General features: G+C 37.3%; 2 protein-coding genes and 1 pseudogene across 10 annotated transcripts in view; 1 reads left to right on the top strand and 2 right to left on the bottom strand.

Moving 5' to 3' along the window:
• Window positions 1–217: 217 nt before the first annotated feature.
• On the bottom strand, window positions 218–8212 carry LOC107595039 (endoplasmic reticulum aminopeptidase 1-like; annotated as a pseudogene).
• A 786-nt stretch (window positions 8213–8998) lies between these two features.
• LOC107595014 (N-acetylated-alpha-linked acidic dipeptidase-like protein) lies at window positions 8999–12566 on the top strand. The gene is made up of 10 exons (XM_016285278.1): window positions 8999–9195; window positions 9328–9500; window positions 9672–9793; window positions 10714–10833; window positions 10991–11180; window positions 11259–11352; window positions 11471–11575; window positions 11683–11768; window positions 12130–12249; window positions 12496–12566. Exons 1-10 carry the CDS (start codon window positions 8999–9001, stop codon window positions 12564–12566), a joined length of 1278 nt encoding a protein of 425 aa, XP_016140764.1.
• A 1111-nt stretch (window positions 12567–13677) lies between these two features.
• LOC107595013 (armadillo repeat protein deleted in velo-cardio-facial syndrome homolog) overlaps window positions 13678–19945 on the bottom strand; it is a 150731-nt gene continuing 144463 nt past the window's right edge. For 7 of the 9 annotated variants that reach the window (XM_016285277.1, XM_016285268.1, XM_016285269.1 and 4 more), the window contains 4 exons: window positions 18660–18713; window positions 17888–17979; window positions 15133–15245; window positions 13678–13863 (listed from right to left, as the gene is read on the bottom strand). In XM_016285277.1, coding sequence (XP_016140763.1) covers window positions 15144–15245; window positions 17888–17979; window positions 18660–18713 — 248 coding nt within the window. In that variant the 3' untranslated portion in view covers window positions 13678–13863; window positions 15133–15143. The remainder of the gene's footprint in view (window positions 13864–15132; window positions 15246–17887; window positions 17980–18659; window positions 18714–19945) is intronic. The other 2 variants (XM_016285274.1, XM_016285273.1) reach the window with 2 other exon arrangements.

The following is a 19945-nucleotide window of genomic DNA, read 5'->3' as shown; positions in this document are numbered from 1 at the left end:
TTTTTTGTACTGACTTTGCATGACTTGTTTTTGCAAACTAAATGATTATATAAATATTGTATAAATGATTGCTGGTATATAAGTTTAAAGTGCTGCAGCAAAACGTCTTGATTTCTAGAGTTGATTCCAAGGACAAAACAGCGTATGACAGAAATAAAAGATATTACAAAAGTAATCCAATTCACAAGAATTTCATTTCAATACGAAAGGTTGGAGACAGATGAGATTCTTAAATTTTACCTTTACAAGCAATGGCACAGCTCTTCAAAAATATTCACCCCATATTCACAAATTCAGAATCGGTTTTCACACACTTTAGCTCACCAAAGTTCTTATCAAAACTCCTGCAATATATTAAAATGCATTATAAAGCATATACATCTAGGACTCTGACATTCACAGTTTAAGTGCTTCACAGCTCTGTAGTTTTCTGCTGCTCATAGTGTCTGTGCAGCCAGGCCTTCAGTAGTGGGAGGTTCTTGTCCATCCAGCGAATGTTCTCTTCAATGTTCTCCAGGGCTTGCTGAATACATCTCAATTCTGCTCCGGTCTCAGCCTGCAAGGAACTGAAGAAACTACGAATCTGATGAAGCAGAGAAACACATCATGTAATGAAGTGTTCTGATTACAGGATAAGATGTGTTTTTGGTCTAGACCAGCTGATGAAAGCTCCTAATTATTTGTATAAAAAACCCCAATACCTACCTCAGCTAGCATTTCTCTGGTGGAATACTGGTTGGTCACTCCCACTACCATGTGCGCTATAGAGGGTGAGCCAAGATCAAACCTATAAACAAATATTCGAAGTCATTAAAGGGCTCAGAATATCCCACTATCGTGTGTCTAATTAAATCAGTATCTTACTTCTTAATCAGGGAGTCCCAGTTAGCTTTTAAAAAGTCCCATGCGTGTTTGTAGGCCTTAGGATTTATACTGATTGAAGTCACAACATATGGCAGATCCTGAGTCTTCATCACCTCTCCCACCAGACTCTGCTCCATCATCCTGAAACAAATAAAGGATGACATGAGTGATTATTCTCATTTTCCTAAACTGATGTTTATCTGAATGTCTCACCATTTTAGCTTGTGATCGAGAGGGCTGGTTGTGAGGGCCATCTTTATCCTGCTCTTCATGGAGACGTACATGGATTCCTTGTACTTCTCAAACAGGAATTCCCAGCCATCCTCAGTCCGGGCACCGACAGAAAACACAGCCATAGTAACATCATTAGGAAGACTAGAGGACGGAAAGACAAAAATAATCCATTTCTCCTTACTGTTTCATTCATTAAGGGAGGAAAAAAGAAAACGTGCTATTACTTCTCCAGAGTTTTCATATTCTTAATGGAAACAGTGTAGACCAAAGTGTTCATTGTTCAAAAGGAGGTTTCAGAAAGGAAAGAAAATGATGACCTCTCACCTCATATTCCCATCTGAGTCCCTCCACCGGTTGAAGAGCTGGGTAGCCATGCTGACACAGGGAGGATGACCCCGCACACAGCCGAACAGGAGCAGGTAGCTGCGTAGCATCCTCTGAGACACAGAGCCATCATCAGTCCATGGCTGCTGGTCTATGAGCTTCCTGAACAGCTGCAGTATGTAGCCCTGGACCACAGCAAGAGAACCAGCATTTTTCCATACCAAATTTTATAATGTTCAAAAGTTTGGCATCAGTAAGATAAAAAAAGTAGTTAATACTTCTAATGCACTGGATTGATTAAAAGTGACTAAAACATTTATACATTTTCTATTCCAAATAAATTCTGTATCAGCAGCACTATTGTTTTCAACATTGATAATAATAAGAAATGTTTCTTAAGCACTAAATCAGCATATTAGAGTGATTTCTGAAAGATCACGTGACACTGAAGACTGGAGTAATGGCTGCTGAAAATTCAGCTTTACAATCACAGGAATGAATTATACTATATTAAAACAAACAAACAAAAAGGTTATTTTCAATTGTAATAATATTTCACAATATTACTGTTTTTACACTGCAAAAAAATGCTTTTCTTACTTAGATATTTTGTTTTATTTCCAACCCAGATATCTAAAAATTCTTAAATCAAGATTTAAGAATTTAGATAATTTAAGAATTTAGATTTTCTAGACAAGTCAAAATTATTGTCTTGTTTTCAGAAAAAACAAGTCCAAATGAAGTGAGCTTTTGCTTGAAACAAGCAAAATAATAAACAAAAATGGGGTAAGCAAAATAATCTTGTTTTCTGTTTGAAATAAGATTATTTTGCTTACCCCATTGGCAGATTATTTTGCTTGTTCTAAGCAAAAAACAAAGACAATAATTTTGACTTGTCTAGAAAATCCTTCTTGATTTAAGAATTTTTTTATATTTTGGCTGGAAACAAGACAAAGAAATCTACGTAAGAAAAGCATTTTTTGCAGTGTGCTGCACTACTGAATTATTTTTTATTGAATTATCTATTATTAAATGTCAAGATGCATTTTAGTTTTATTCTCAGAATTGCACAGACTGAAAAGAAGCTGATTTCAAATCGGAATCCTACTAGCTAGGAGGTCAAAAATACAGTAAATGATCCCTGACTGACCTTCATCTGGTTCTCCAGCTCCACCATGTCTCTCTTCTCCATCAGTTTGTACAGAGGCACAAGCTCACTGAAGCCCTGTGTCACTGGCATAATCTCAGTTTCCTTGCTTAGGTACAGGGTCAGGTCTAAAGCCTTATCCAGCGGAAGCTTACCAACACTGTCCATGACACAGGGAGGGAAGATGATTTTAAATCAGCTTGCCAACACTTTTATTGTATGATATGCAGTACTTTACATTGACTTGTTTGACTCCTGATACATTTTCATCCCACTGACCAATAAGAGCACGTACTGTATGCAGATGAATGAGGACTGACCTGACCAGCTGGAAGGCGTTGTTGATGAGGCTGGCCCGGTCATTGCTGCTGAGCACTGTGTGATTGTGTTTGAGCAGCGTGATGAGGTCATCCCAGCCAGAACCCTCATAGTGCACAATGTAATATCCACTCATGTCCACATTAAACTTGATCCAGTCCACCTCCTCCGGCAGATGCAGAACATCTTTGACAACATATACAACAGATCTGTTAGAAATCAGTGCTACAGTGTTCTATGGATGATCTTTCAGTCTTTGTGTCATTTAGAGGTTTAAACACTGACATTTTAAAAACTTGAAAACTGTAAATTATTATCAAAACAATATATTATATAATATCATTTAATAATATTAGCACAAAATTAGTAATATTATTAAATAATTCTATTACAAGAAATACCTGTTTTGGTCTTAAGCAGGAAGCGGTGCACTGTGGCTGAGCCGCTGGTAATGTAAGTCAACGGAACGTGCCACAGGAAGCTGTAAGATCAAGAATTTACAACCAAGTGTAAAAAAAGAGGAAAATTAAGAGTCTGAAAATAAGTCAATACATCTTTATAAAGCCCCATGTACACAAAGAGAGACTTGCTGTGACAAAGCAAATGGAATTTATTCATTTTCAGCAAGAGTTTACGATCACTGGCAATGTGTCTCCTGTGAGATAGTTTTGTTACTGTGAGTGATTTTACTTTGATCTATATGATTTATAGGTTTAGATCTATATGATTCTCATAGATCTCATGATCTATATGAGATTAAGATCTATATGATTTTAAATGATTTACATCTGTGCACATACAAGGATATAATTCTAAAGAAATTGTGGAAAACCGTGTCAAAAATGGAGCGACTTGGATTCATACATTGATGATAATTCATCTTGTTCACATGATATGTAAGATTCACTGCTGCCCCACTGTTTTAGCTGCAAGAAAACAAACTTATCTTATTTTGACTGCAATACATCTCAATTGTGACAGCATTTTAACCCTCTGGTGTTGTTGGCGGTCAAAAATGGCTGTTTTTTGTACTATATTTCAACTTAAACTGTGGTAAATCTAGAATGCTTTGGACGCAGACTTAAGTTTAGTCTCTTTTTAAAGAAGACGCTTGACCGATTAGTGCTGAAGTGAGAAATGTTTAAAAAGTGAAACAAAAAAGTGTATTATTATGAAAAATGCACAGAAATACTATTTTAAAATGTTATATCAAATATGTACTTTCCAAAACACGTTTTACTCTGAAACTGTTAAGAGTTGTGTTCCAAATTTGAGGTTGATATCTCCAAAATAAATAAATAAATAAATAAATAAAGTAAGTAAGTAAACTTTCAGTAAGTTTTTTGTCTGGCCACAGTACCAACCATTTCTACTAGATGAAATTAGTTCTCCAATCATTTCCAATGCTGTCATTTTTACCGCAAACAATACATGTGAGACTATTGTTTTCAGTACCGTTTAACCTTTTCAAATCATGTCCATGATTTTTTTTTGGTGTGTGTGTAAATGACTGTACAACACAAGAGGGCCAAAAGTATAAACCCTGAATAAATCATATAAAAAAATAAAATCACTATCAGTATCACAGGCATAAAAATTAAGAAACTGGCGATCTTTGATATTAATATTAAACCTGGATGTTTGTGAGGGGTCATCACTCTTTAGGTAACGCTCTTGACTTAGTCGAACTTCGCGACCTTTGACCTCCACCGTAATGAGTGGAAAGCCCTCTTGCAATGTCCATGTCTCCATCATAGCCTTAACATCCAGCTCATCCTCAGAGTGCCATTTCTAAAAGATAAAATATCACAGAAGTACATCACAACAGCACTTAAAAACAGGGTAAAGAGAGTTCAGAGTAATGTTGTAACAAAGTAACCCACAGAAGCTCCAGAGTGTGAGACTGAGCGCCTGCAGGACTCATCACCCTTCAGTCTTCCTTCATCCAGACCATCAGAGTCACACACCTATAACAGAGAGAGACATTGAGACAAACCTTAACATACACTCCTATATCATGAGACATTTTGATCCTGTACTCCTAAAACTTTGTGAAATTTTGTGAGCAAAAAAGGTCCATTGTCAATAGTGTAGCAAGAAGCATAGCTCACAAAGAAGTCTTTTTTAGTCATAGAATGATGACTGGATTTCACCTGGGAATCTTAACAGGTAAACGCAACTAATTATTTATGCATTTATTTAATTATTTATGCATTTTATCCAAAGCGACTTACAGTGCATTCAGGCTATACATTTCTTACCAGTATGTGTGTTCCCTGGGAAGCGAACCCACAACCTTTTGCGCTGCTAACACAATGCTCTACCACTGAGCCACAGGAACACTGTGTTAAATTATAATTAACTAATGAATTATAAGAACAGTTTACTGCAGAGTTCTATCCATCTGCATCACACATGTAATTTGTACTCACATTGGTCAGACTTTCCCACAGGTTACTATTGACCGTATTCTGGTAACTGTAGCGTTTTAGGTATCTCACAATGCCCAGTTTAAACGCATCTGGGGTCAGAAACTCTCTCAGCATGTTCAGAATACAAGCCCCCTGAAATGACATTAACAATCGTAAAATGGTTTTAAAAAGCTATTGAAAGAGTATAACAAGAAAAACATCTCGCACAGGAAAACTTTCCAAAGTTTTATTATGCACCTTGTCATAGGAAACATCATCAAACATTTCCTGTATCTGAGCAGGGTTCTCCACCGGTGTAGACACTGGGTGAGAGGAGCTCAAGGAGTCTACCTCCATGGCCTCAAAACACTTCTCTAGGAAATAATCTTCCTGTGGCACAAAAAAGGTTTGTCTTACTCTTCATATTAGCACAGATCTTCATCCAAATCATGCAGAGTGCTTGTAAAATTATGATTATGGAAATAAAAAGCCTATATATAACAGATCATTCCACCACTGCATGGTCACCAGGTTTCCAAACCACTGACAAGAACATGCAAAGAATGAACAATTCATTAACTAACCACAGCAACGTGTTACTGGAATACATCCCAAAATAGTTAACTGATGTAATCAGTTCACCTGATGGGCCAGTTCATGGGCGATGATCATCGTGATGCCCAGCTTGTCAGAAGCAGAAGACTTGTTGGGGTCAAAAAGAAGGCCTGATTCCCGGTAGGTGGTCAGACCCCAATTCTCCATCGCTCCAGACTGAAAGTCTGGGATGGCAGCAAGATCTACAGAGCAGATTATATAAATAGTGAACTCAGAAATCTACCTTTTGCACTTTAAGAAGTAGACGAAATGCCTAAGTTTAGCTAACCCTGTTTAGGTAGAGGGTAAGGAATGTCAAAGTAGTCATCATAGAAGTCAAGCAGTTTCACTGCAGCGTCCAGAGCAAACTCTGCCTGGTCGATCTTCTCTGGCACAGCATACACTGAAATCTGAATTCACATCAAATAAATACATTTATGGAGCATCACAAAAAGTAATAATTGATGGAGGTGGTATCTTATAGTACAGTACATAAGGGTTTGGTTTTAATGATGTAAGACGGATCATCTTCTAACCTGGACTCCATGCTGACTCGTTTTGCTGATGGACAGAAAGTCAGAGACAATGAAGGCCACCAGGTATGTGCTCATCTTAACACTCACATCAAACTGGTCCTCAAACAGGCCGCCTGGCAGCTCTAATGTTCTCAGCTGGAGTAAAGACAAAAAGAATAGACTCAACAGAAGAATCAGTCTCTAACGGCAGATTAATAGTTCGTGCACTTTATGATTTATTCAGGTTTTAATCAGAAGACAGCAGGATTGATCAATGGTGGTTCTATGGATATTATAACAACACCTTAGGCATGTTTGAGAGGGCAATATGCTTTGCTTCTCTGCGAATCCGCACGGAAAAGTTGGCTTTGAAGGCAGGTTCATCAAAACAGGGAAAAGCTGCCCGGGCACTAGTCGGCTCAAACTGTGTGGAAGCCACAACCCTGAGAACGTGATTGGCACAACATCAGATTGTTACTTCTAAAAAATGATAAATCACTTTCAGAGCCACTCAGAGAGATATTGGCTGCGCTTACATAAGGGTTCTCACCTGAGGTCTCCCTTGCTGGTCCGATATGTGCTTTTGTAAAATCCATGAAAGCTCTCAGAGAGGCTGGCGGCAAACTCCAGTTGAATTGAATATACATGGTCTCTCTTCAGCAGTGCATGCTCAGATATAAGTGCAATCTGCTGGAAGTATGGGTACTCCAGCACCTTTAGGGCCTGTATCTGACCTATGTCTGAATCTAGCAACCTTGCATTGGAGATATGAAGATCCTTGCTGTGCAGTATGATATTCTTGGTGTTTTCGTGGACCTCAATTTGGATCTGCACCATTCCAGTAAAGTCTAAACTTGTGAGGTTGGGGTGGATAAGGAGATGGTAATGAAGAGGCGATGCTGTGTCTGGAAGTCTCATTTTGTTCCATGGGAATGGTTCTCCATTGGTTGATGTGGGGAATGAAGTGGTCTCTGGAGTGACTGCAGCCCAGAGGTGAATGGGCAAAATTATGAGATTCACAAGCAGAGCATAGCTAGTCATAGCTGCACAGTACTACAACACTGTAGGGGAAAAGGGGGGAAAATTTATTATAAGCGCCGATAATACAACACAAGCTCATAAGCTCAATATGAGTTCAATTACTTTGAACAAGGTCTGTTTTCGACTTTGTTTAAAAATAATTTAGTGAGAAAGTGTATAATAATGCACTTATATAGGTTACATTGCATAGCCCCTCTTGTATAAATCTAATTTCTCCGAATCGGTTCTTTCGAACAATTCGTTTACGTCATGACGTAGTCATTTTCTGTTTAAAACATCCCAGTAAAGCCATATGTTGCACTTTTACCGATCGATTATGTATAATAATAAATGTTTATTGTAACTTCACATGCACGTGATAATGTCATGCAGCCAAGTGCAGAATGCTCTACTATCAGCTTACCGGTTTCATACTCATTAGGCTACATGTGCGAGGGCGACCGTTCAGTCATTGTTGACCGGTTTTGTGAACCATTTCAACAGATTTATTAAAAAGATCCGACTCAAAAGGGCACGGCGAATGCGTTGGACTCTTAGCATTTGTAGTTGGAAATAATCTTTTGATCAAACTTAATGAACATTCTACATTCGGTTATGCACAACACCAACGTCTTGTACTGTGATGTAAACCGAAACGGCACTGTGCGCGTGCAAGTTTATTTTCATATCACAGAATACTTACAATTACGAACTACGCTTTTCAGTTAAAATCCTCGATGTGTTCAAAAATGAATCCAGGTTTGGTTCAGCTGAGCGTTCAAATCAAAGAATGTGAAAGTGAAAATAAAATTCTTCAACATTTGCATCATGGGAAGTTGCTTTTTAAAATTAAAGGCGCTGCTCTAACAGATTAGCTGCAGGACAATTTAACACTATAAAATAAATACAATCAGTATGTAAAGTTGCATTTAAAGTGAAGTAACCATGTAGACGCATGTTGCCAGATCCTCCACAGTTCCCCAGTCTGTGGAAATGAACCTGAACCTTCAAATACCACCAGAAAGACTGTACTGTACACTGTAATATTGTAATTGAATGAATGAATGAATGAATGAATAAGCATAACTCAAGGGAAATTCTGTTTTGGTAAAAAAAATTATGTTGTTAGTTGTCATTGGTTGTGTATGGTCCTAATACATTTTTGGACACATTGTAATTGCAAACATGAAAAGCTGCAGAATGGGACAAAATCTTTCCATTTCTTTCAGTGATGGTGGAAAATATGACTTTTTGTGGCGGTCATAACATGTGACAGTCAATGCTTATAAACTCAGTGTGCATTCATGTAGATGTATGACTAGAACATGTAGTTTTATAGTCAACCCGGAGATAACATTTCACTGAAATCATTAATGAGTAAACTTTATGGTTTAGTTGAATCTCTCTTATCAGGAATAGGAATTTGACTAAAAACTGACCTTCATCCATATAATCTTGACACTTAAGATTGTTTTCACACCCTCCTACCCACCACTCTCATCATAGGCTATATTAGAGGAGGACAGGGCTGGTTGGACACATTCAGGAGGTGCCTTTGACAAACTAATGCTATGCTTAAGGAGGTGTTGTTGGGTGTCCTCACAGGAGCAGTGGCTTTGACTATAGGCATTCTGCTGGGACACTTCGCCATTGACAAGGGCAGTTCGGTGCCAGAGTGGGTCCGGGATGCATCTCGTGATGTGGACGAAAGTATCATTGAGAAATTCCTTGCAGAACTGGATACAAATCAACTTAAAGAGAACCTCAGGTGAAGTATTTATATGGAGGCACGCACACGAGTATGAGATTCAATTAGTAGAACACCTAAGAACATTTCACTTGGTATGAGGTTGTTTGTTCCAGCTGAGTTGAGAATTTACTTGATCTCCTTTATCCAAAGGGAGCTGACTAAGGTTCCCCACATGGCCACCACCTCTGGAGATGAAGCAACCGTAGATTTTATGCTGAAGAGATGGCAGGACCCCAACACAGGCTTGGACAGTGCATGGAGGGAAGACTACAAGGTGTATCTGTCATTCCCAAACAAAACAAGCCCCAACAAAGTCTCTGTTGGTAAGACAGGATATCTAGTCACATGGTTTCAAAACAGCTCTGTGGACTTCTAGTTTGTGAAATTTTGCTGATTTGCTTGTAGCACCCTGATTGCAGTCAAAATCATATATTATACAAAAATATGTGAAATGATGTGTAAGAAAATTAAGAATGAAAAACTGTTTCATTTAGTTGATCCAGCAAACACAGTGCAGTTTACGGCAAGAGAGCGAGAGAAGGTATACAAACCAGACCAGGAGGACCCAGAGGTGGTCCAGCCATTCGCGGCATATTCCCCCGCAGGAAACGTCAAGGTGTCCTTTACAACCTTAATATACTTCACAGTTCATGCATGCTTATATATTATTCTTCAAATAAACATTGTTTATAGTTTAAATTCGATCAAAAGTAAGAGTAAGGACATTTTTAATGAAAGATTTAAATTTCAAGATTTCAGTGTTGTTCTTTTGATAATAATAATAAATGATTCTGGAGCACAAAATCAGTATATTACACTGATTTCTGAAGGATCAGTGACACTGAAGACTTTGCCATCACATGAAAGAGAAAACAGTTACTTAAATTGTAATAATATTTCATAATATTACATATATTTTAATAAAATAAACATACCTTTGGTGAGAACAAGACTTCTTTCAAAAACATTACAAATCTTACTGACACCACACTTTTGAATGTCAATGTACATTAAATAAATAAATTCTTATGTTAAATATTTATAAAAAATATTTTATATTACATTAATAACTGCCTTTCCTCATCTCTAATATCAGTTTTTCTATTTTTTATTATTAATTTTTAAACGCCTTCTGTGATGGAGGTGTTATCATGACAGAAAATCTGTTATCTTATGACATTGTAAAGACACAGACGTAAGTTATGACATAACTGAGCAAGCGATGAAAACACATGACTTTATTACACTTGATTGTTCTAGAAAGAAAACGGAGCGTGTGATGATCTTTGGGGCTATCAGACCATATGACACCATAGTAAACTCATCTACTGATAGCGATTTGTTTTTTCTTTCACTGATGATTCATGATTGACTTTATAATCAAGGGTTCATTGTTAGCATTTCTTGCTATCACTAACTTTAACAAACGCTGATAAAATGTATGTCATTATTATATAGACATTATAAAAGTGATATTTATGCCTGAATCAAATTGTGATATAGTCCAATATAGTGACTCATCTGTTTTACATGCAGGGAAAACTTGTCTATGCGAATCAAGGTAAAATGAGTGACTATGAGCTGTTAAACAGAACGCTGGATCTGAGGGGAACCATCGCCATCACCAGATACGGAGGAGAAGGGAGATCTAAAAAAGTGAGAAAACACTAGTTAAATCTCTCAAAACCTTTCAGGACAAAATTCAGAATTAGCTTTCAGTTCAGATCTCTGAAAAGATCTAGATAGCATACTAGTTTTATTGCCTTGAATGTGTAAAAACTGTTTTAACTCTCCTGTGGCATGAATATAACAGGCTATAAATGCAGCCAAGTTTGGAATCGTTGGGGTGCTGGTCTATACTGAGCCATATGACATGAACGATGGCCTGGTGTCAGAAAGTGAAACCTACCCTCACTCCTGGTATCTCCCACCTTCTGGCGTCGAGCGAGGCTCATACAACACTGACTTTGGAGACTTGTTAACACCTTACTTAGCTGCAAAGGGTAACTGGGTTTTTTGACATCGAAACACATAAGGTAAATGGCATATGGTACAACATATGTAAATGTTTTCATTTGTAGATGATACCTACAGAATACCAAAAGAAGACATAACAGGTATTCCGCCAATTCCAGCACAGCCAATAGGGTTTGAGGATGCTGAAAGATTAATCTGGTGAGTGTAACAGTTTAAATATACAACCCAATAGCTGGGTTTGTCCCTTTTTAACCCAGCATTTTTTTTAGAGTGTACGACATTTCCTTTTAATTCTTGACTGAATTATGTGTGACAGTGAGCTCGATGGGGACGATGCCCCTGATGAATGGCAAGGCTCACTTAACTGCACATACAAACTTGGAGGGCCAGGGTTCAAAGCCTTATCTACCTTCAGCAACAGGTAACTGCTGCATATTTGTGCCCAATCTTGTAATGTCCGAACAAGTATGGTTGTATGTTGAAAGGTTATAATGTTGGTCAGAATTAAAAGAATGTTTTGTCTGTCAGCAATGTGCACTTGGACATTTATAACACTGAGAGGCTGGAATATTCAGCAAATGTTATGGGAATAATCCGAGGCAGTGTGGAGCCAGGTAAGTTGGACTTGTCATAACGTTAACAAGCAAAAATACATGTTGTCCCAATATACACAGTTCCCAAAAAGTATTTATGCACTTAAGTCACACTTGAAATGTCTAAAATGTTTATTGAGCACCAGATGTGCATATTAGAATGATTTCTTGAGGATCACAGAAATAAAACTGTATATATAAAAATATAAAAACTGTAACAAAATGTTTACAATATAACTGTTTTTACTGTATTTATGATCTAATAAATACAGCCTTAGTGAAGCAATTGTTATAGTTACATTTTGTTAGATATAACCAAATACATCTTGAGGAACTTATAAATTGCATTTGCAAACTGTATTTTTGTATGCGTGTTGTTCAGACAGGTACGTGATTTATGGGAACCACAGGGACAGCTGGGTGCACGGAGCCATTGACCCCAGCAGCGGCACAGCAGTGATGCTGGAGATCACCAGAGTGCTGGGGAAGATGGTGAAGGAAGGTCAGGCCTAATGACATCCACAGAAAAACTGCTTTTGCCATTAGATGTGACTGTAGGGCTGGTTGTAATGACCCAAATGAAGTAATTTGCTATGAGTATTATGGAAGTAAAATTGTGTTCTTAAAACTATCAGTGCTGGGTGGCAATAAAGAAAAACAATATAACAATGCATCAAATTCTAGTCAGTTACAATCTGAAAGAATAACAAAAATCAAATCATATTAATTTCGTATCTCTACCTGAAAGGGAAATGGCGACCTCGGAGGTCCATTATCTTTGGCAGTTGGGGAGCTGAAGAATTTGGCCTTATTGGATAGTACATAAGTGTCAAAGTGGCAATGAGAATAAGCACTTTTTCATATCCCAGAATCCTTGAAGAAAGCTGTGCAGTTATTCCGTGAAACAGCCACCAAACTGGACCGTGTGATCAGGGATTCAGATCTTGCAAAAGAAACGTAAGTTATTACTGTAGAGCCTTTTTTAATGAAACGGCTAAATGAACCTTTAGAAAATATAAAAGCGCTTTTATGGCTTACATGATATTACGGAGGAGAATATGGAGCACATGAGAGATCAAAACTGAGCAAACGTTTACAATTTGGTGCTAATATTTATATGGCCAGGTGAATCCTCCTACTATCCCTCATACCACAATCTACATATTAACAAATCGATTTCTTTTCCTCATTACCCCTTATTAAATAAACCAAAGCAATAGCTGGTAAGTGCCAGTGTTACCCAGCATGCCTCTGCAGCTCGACATGTCAAAAGGAATACGGGATCAGCAGACCAAATCCGGCTGAAAGCATAGCAGCTCTCCTCCTTTAAGCTCCGCTATGAGCAGATGTCATTGCACAGGGTAAATCCCTGCATTTGAACAACAGTTCTCAGTGAGAAGAAACAAACACAGTGATAATATGTCTTTAAAGTTGCTTTATAAAGCCAGCACACAGAAATTGTAAAAAGCGTGCAGTTCATTATAGACCCCCCACCCAAGCTTTGTATGTGCCCCCACACCATTGAAATGAACAACAACAACAACAAAAAAATATTTTTCTTCCTTTCACGAGTGTCCTCAACTCCTTTAGAAAACACAAACTTTCATTAAAATGCTACAAAATGAAAAAAAAAAATCACAATTCACTGCACTTCTGGGGAAAACAAATCCACAAAACAAACAGTAATCAGGCAGAAACATACAACAAAAATAATATAGGCAAAAATTATATATTTTTTGTTTTGACATAAAAATAGTTTTTTCTTATTTCCTTTTACCCCTCAATCCAATTCTTTCCAATACACGTCCACGTCCATGACAGCACTTCCTGTACATCATTCCGGCTCCATGACAACAAATCCTCAGTTCTGGGTACACTACGTCCAGTGGGAATGTACATATGAGAAGTGGCATTTTTTTTGCATTTCATTTTTTTCCCTTTCATTTATTGAGAAATCTCAAAATATTGGCTGTTGAATGAAAGTTTGTATTTTTCTCTCGCTCTTTTAGGCAAAAGTCTTCAGATGAGTCCACATCACGGTGAGCTCTGCGGTTAATGGCAGTGGTGACTTGTGAAATCCTTGTGTGGTAAGATGTGGCGCTGTTGCTAGCTAAGCCTGCGCGGAGAGGGCAGGAAAGCCACAGACATCAGATGACATTACCAGACTTAATATGTGTTCTAATGAGAGATATTTCAATTATGTTCACAAACAAAGACATGACTACATTTCTAAACATGTACAAGATAATGTCTGCCAAATGAAAGTGAGCATGTTAATTGAATTATGGATGATTTTTAGGATGTTGAAACAAAATGACGTTTTTTTTCTATATAACTTACCAGATTTAAACAATATAGCCAAACTTAAAAGTGAATACGATATTATGTAAAAATAAAACTGTCTTCAACCAAATTTGTTTTCATGAATGACAAACTAAGGATAAGATCCTCTGAACATGATCTAATAATTCTCTGTTTCTATATGACTAGAATTCAACTGATGATGCTTTTCGGCCAGACAGATACAGTATGGGATGAAGAAAGCAGGGATGATGAGCAGATATTTGGCAAGCATGAGAATGAAAATCAACAGACGATGGTGATGCAAACCCGGAGAAGTCAGCATTGCCTATGAGAACATGTAAGACACAGTGTAGCTTGATCATTTTAGTCCACTTTCCATAGAAAACAAGTCAAAACCGTTCAAAGGTTTGGGGTGGGGATTTATTTATTTTAAATATTTTTTTTGCAAATATTGAACCCATAGTGTCAATAATAAGATTTATAACACTGCAAATGTTTTCTATTTCAAATAAATGCAGTTTTTATATTCACCAAATAATGCTGAAAATGTACCATTGTTTCCACTAAAATATTAAGCAGAAAACTGTTTTCAATTACAATAAGAAATGTTTCTTGAGCACCAAATCAGCATATTAGAAGGATCGTGTGACACTGAAGACTGGAGTAATGGCTGCTAAAAATTTAGCTTTGCCCATCCCAAAAATAAATTAGCGTTTAAAAAAGATTTTAAATTGTAATAATATTTTTAAAATGACTATTTTTTTTATCAAAACCCTTCTTTAAAAAACAATAAAAAACCCACCAAACTTTTGAACAGTAGTATACATGCACTTAATTATGCTCCACTTTTCAAGAAATCTGTCTGATCCGATCTTCACATCTATTCTGATTCACAATCCTCATGATGAAAATGATATAGATCTGAACATGCACTCATCAGATTAGTGTCTGATTCAGACAATGCACTTCTCTGGGTTAGACAGAGCAAATGATAACAAAGGGTGGGTGTTATTTCATAGACAGGATGGGTGAGAACAAATCCACTACTATAAAACATCCAAATCAAACAGATAAAACCTACCATGCATGCATTTAGACCCAGGAGTCAACAGGCTGAGGTTTAACATCACAAGCATCCACCAGACTGACAGTTGGCCTGTTGCTCCTGATATAGTGTTTCCTATTTGTGTCATTCTGCAGCAACGGGAGAGGGGTTCAAATCAGCAAAACCGACAGTTTAAACACACAGAGAAAGGCCAGAGTTAGTCTTCGCAACAGGGGGAAGCTCAAGGGGAAAATAAACAGTTTGAAATGATAGAAGAGAGAGGTCACTGAAGTGAATGCATGCAAGATCCATTCTCGAAAACAACAAACCGTTGTTTGGCATGATATTTAGGTACAAAAGCGTGTTGCGCCAACAGGGACCTCTAGAGGGAGCAACTTCATTGTATTAGACGGTCAAATAAACCCTTAATGTCTGCCAAATATTGTGGCAATAGAAAAGAATGAATCTGTTTGTTCGGTCTGACGTTCTGACAGTTGCAGCGACAGAAATCTGAATTTGTCATGACATCTATTAAAGCGTCTGGAAAGCCTAACAAAGAAATACGGCAGGCAGCTGTTGAGATACAAAGCCCTGTCACAACGCTGAGACAGACTACAGATGGTACAGAAATGTAGTCGTCAATAAGGCAGCGCGTCCATGAACACGCTCATCTATGAGCACAGTGTGGCCTCTCTCGAATGCAGACGCAGAAAAGTGAATCACTCTCACGCTGGGCTCTGATAACACTCATAATTACGAGGAATTTACCAATTAATTCTTTAAAAATCCTACAATGTGATTTTCTGGATTTTTTTTTCTCATTTTGTCTCTCATAGTTGAGGTATACCTATGATGAAAATTACAGGCCTCTCTCATCTTTTTAAGTGGGAGAACTTGCACAATTGGTGGCTGACTAAATACTTTTTTGCCCCACTGTATGAGATGACTCCATATAAAGTCAAGAGGGAGTAAGAAAACTCAATCTACTGTTGCAGAGGCACTTGAAATGCAAGTCGACCTCTCCTACAGATGCCAGTCAGAGCGGGAAAACAGCAGCACCAGGCAGATTCTTAATCATCTCTACATTAATGACTTTAAAAATCACAAAGCTGATGTTTAATTATCTATTTAAGCACAACATGGGGCTAACAACAGACTGTATGAGGGGAAGCCAAGTTTAAATATACTTAATATGGACTGATATGAGTATCTTAAACATACAGATATAGACTGTAATCTGATATAGTAACTGATTACATGTCATCTGGATTACGTAATCAGATTCCAAAAATTAGGTAGTTGTGATTAGATTAAATTACATTTGAAAATACTTGTAATCAGACTACAGTTACTTTTTTATAGATTACATGATTACATATTATTCCCACACTAGCAATAAATTATTAATAATTTATTGATTCCCACTAATTCTTCTTTTTCATCTTTTAAATTAAAAAAAAAATTGTGTCATTTCTTATTTACATGTAATGCATGGTTTTCCAAACTTTTTTGGGAATATATATATAACATATTTAAATATTTGAATAATTAGGTATCACATTTGCATGTTCATGGTTCTCTGATGTTGGTTAATGGTCACATGACATTCAGGTAAACAAATAAAATATTAAATTTTTTTTTAGTAATTGTTTTATTTTGATTGATGTTATTTTAATAAGATTTATTTAAATTTTACATTTTTATGATTTAATTAATTATTTGCTTTTCATTAAGCTCACAAAAACTTGGTTCCCTTATGAACTAATGAGTTTGGGAAGCCTTGATAATGTAATGTAATGCACTTCATGTTGTCAATAACAACGAATGGAATATATTTTCATTTTCTTTGCATTTTTATATTGATATGGTAGATTTAAATCAATGGGATAAACGAGTTAGGGCAAAAGTAATCTAAAATTAATCAAAAAGGAGTCTGATTATATTACTTAAAATGTGTAATGTAATGGATTACGTTACTAACTACAGTTTTTGTCATGTAATTTGGAATCAGTAACGGATTATAATTTGTAAATAATCTACCCAGCTCTGTATATGTACAGTATATATATGTGTGTGTGTGTGTGTGTGTGTGTGTATATATATATATATATATAGTTTTTCATGACAAATTATATTATCAATAAAATCATTTGAATGGAAAGTTTGATTTAAAAATTTACTTTTTTTGCTTTAATTAATTAATTAAATATAGATTTTTTTTATGTAGATTCAACATTTTATGGACACTCTTCAGTACTGAAAAAAATTAATTTTTTTCTCGACTGTGTCTGCCATCTTGGATGAAATTTTATTTCTTGTATTTTACAAGGCATCGTAATATTTCTACAGTACCTGCTGTTTTTATACTGGGGTCATCTATGATGCCATAAAATCAGTATTGCCATGTCCACTTATTATAAGCGACTTTATGATCTTTTTTCATTAGGCTGCTTATAAATATGAGCAGTCACGGGTCACGTTTCAAATGCATGAAAACCACTTTGGTTTGTTTTGATGAACTAAATTGCTTATTTTGGCTTAGATTGCTTATTGTTCTACAGATCTGACAACACTGTTTTGCAGCCTTCCACTAATTAGACAACTCACCACTTCACCGTGGCTCCAACACAAATTCTCTTTCTGCTGCAAAACTGCAGTGTTGGTGCCTGAAGCAGCTAAAGAGACAGCGAGGATATTACCCCACTACCACAGACAGCACAGTCACGCAGTGTGCCTTCTCAGATTAAACAGATGTAGAAACGTGTCTCGCTTCTGACACTTCTGCTCTGACCTTTAACGGCTCCCGCTCCTGCAGATCTGATGAACCGTCGCTGCTCTTGTACTTGGAGTCTTTGTCTCTCTGGTCAATCGTCGAATAGCCATCTAATGAGAGGGAAAGAAAGCAGAAAAGCTCTGTTATCGTGATCGGTGTGTCAGCACCCTCAGCATGGCTCTTCAAACAAGCAGCGACAGATCCCTCAACCTTCAGCTGGGAGCATCCCGTACGTGCTGCGTTCACAGATGTTCTCGTGCTCGCAGCTGAGCGTGTGATGTGTGTGATTACTGTGCGGGTTTTGTGTTTGTGTGCATGCGGGCCGTGTGTATGAGCCGTCCCCCACAGGCACCGCATTTCATCACTTCCTTCTACCCACTCAAGCAGCACCCCATCCTCAGCCTCTGTCCAATTATTGTCAGTCAGGCTTGGAGAGGATGCTGCTTCAGTGGAGAAGATCAGAGAGACGGCACCATAATGAAGAGGTGGTACTCTGTAGCGAAAAAGCAATTGTGCTTCTGTTCAAATTTTCATTGGCCCAAAACACACCAAACACAACAACACTACAAACATCTTATTAAAAGAGGGGTATTGCAGACAGCGTTGAACTGAAACTCTTCAGGGAAAAAGAAATGCAGTTCAAATTAAATTACTTTTAAAACTAATCACAACATTGCTTGGGAGGAATTTTAGGGGGAATGGAATTAGAGGGATTATGGTTTTGCATTCTTACAAAACCACATTAGTCTGTAGGTGTTTTTTTTTTGAGGGCATGCCGACATTGTCTTACCTGGACTGAGTTCGTCCATAGGTATCATATCCCCACCGCTACACCCTCTGTTGCCTGCAAAGCATTTTACAGGCTGGATTTTTTCATGCCACTAATACTCACGATCACTTTTAGAATGTCAATTTAAGTATCAAATCTCGAAATGTTGAAAAAGTTAAATGTTGAAATGTTTAAAAGTTTAAATACATAATTCTCTGTCAAATCCGAAACTATCCACAATTGTGAAGCGAGAGACACCAATCAGAGAAGACACAGGAAGTGAGAACAGTGGCAGTCTGATTCAAGTAACCACCCACTGCCATAAAGCACAAGAATGACAATCAAATTAGTCATATTACAATCTGAGTCAACTGATATATTACTATACACTATCGTTCAAAAGTTTGGGGTCAGTACGATTTAAAAAAAAAAAGAAATTCCACATAAAACTTTAAGCAGCATAACCATTTTCAAATCTGATAAGAAGAAATGTTTTTTGAGCACCAAATCAGCATATCAGAATGATTTCTGAAGGAACATGCAACACTGAAGACTGGAGGAATGGCTACTGCAAATTCAGCTTTGCATTTTAAAATATATTAAAGGGGTGGTTCAGTGTTTTCTTTCTTGGCTCGATTGTGTTTATTGGGTGCAGTCTGACATGTGTTAATGCGTAGTTTTTTAAAAAACACATTATTTTTCACATAATTTACCTTTATTCCACACCGCTCTGTCCCTTCTCTGAGAAACACGCTAATCATTTCCTTCTTTTATGAAGCCCCTCCCTCAAAAAAAGGCGATGGGCTCTGATTGGTTAGCTAGCCCAGTGTGTTGTGATTGGCTAAACCGCCTCTAGTGCGCGTCTAAATGTCCCGCTCCTCTCCTCAGCGGCATGTGCTCCGGTTGTTTTGTAAACAATGGCGTCGTCAATATCGCTTAGCAGTTTGAGCCCGACTGAGAAGCAGAGGATATTATTGAAGAGGATCGTGCAGAACCTGTACAAGCATGGCTTTTAATGGTAGGCCTATGTTTTTTGTTTGTTGTTGTCTCATACTTTTAGATCTGCTGTTATTTGTAAATGCTACTGCTTATGTTAGCTTATAATATATGGTACAGTACGGCAACTGCACGCGCGTCCATGTTTAACGTTTCTCATAGCTATGTGAAAATAAGTGTATAATTGTAACAGTTCATTGTTGGAGCTGAGCTGAATGAGAGAGAGAGAGAGATGCAGAGCAGGGGACGCGAGGAACAGTATTAAGAACCGCTGCTTTAGAACATTGATTTTGAAACTTGTGAATCCATTA

The sequence above is a fragment of the Sinocyclocheilus grahami genome, unplaced genomic scaffold (assembly GCF_001515645.1).
Source record: "Sinocyclocheilus grahami isolate Dianchi unplaced genomic scaffold, SAMN03320097.WGS_v1.1 scaffold195.1, whole genome shotgun sequence".
NCBI classification, from domain to species: domain Eukaryota; kingdom Metazoa; phylum Chordata; class Actinopteri; order Cypriniformes; family Cyprinidae; genus Sinocyclocheilus; species Sinocyclocheilus grahami.
The sequence above is the reverse complement of the archived record's forward strand: the minus strand, read 5'-3'. Positions and strand labels throughout refer to the sequence as shown.

Excerpts from the sequence above, each read along its gene's own strand:
- LOC107595014 (XM_016285278.1), top strand. The coding sequence starts at position 8,999 with ATGCTTAAGGAGGTGTTGTTGGGTGTCCTCACAGGAGCAGTGGCTTTG. Across the intron at positions 10,834-10,990 it reads GAGAAGGGAGATCTAAAAAA|GCTATAAATGCAGCCAAGTT; the intron begins GTGAGAAAACAC and ends TGAATATAACAG. Across the intron at positions 11,576-11,682 it reads TTATCTACCTTCAGCAACAG|CAATGTGCACTTGGACATTT; the intron begins GTAACTGCTGCA and ends TTTGTCTGTCAG.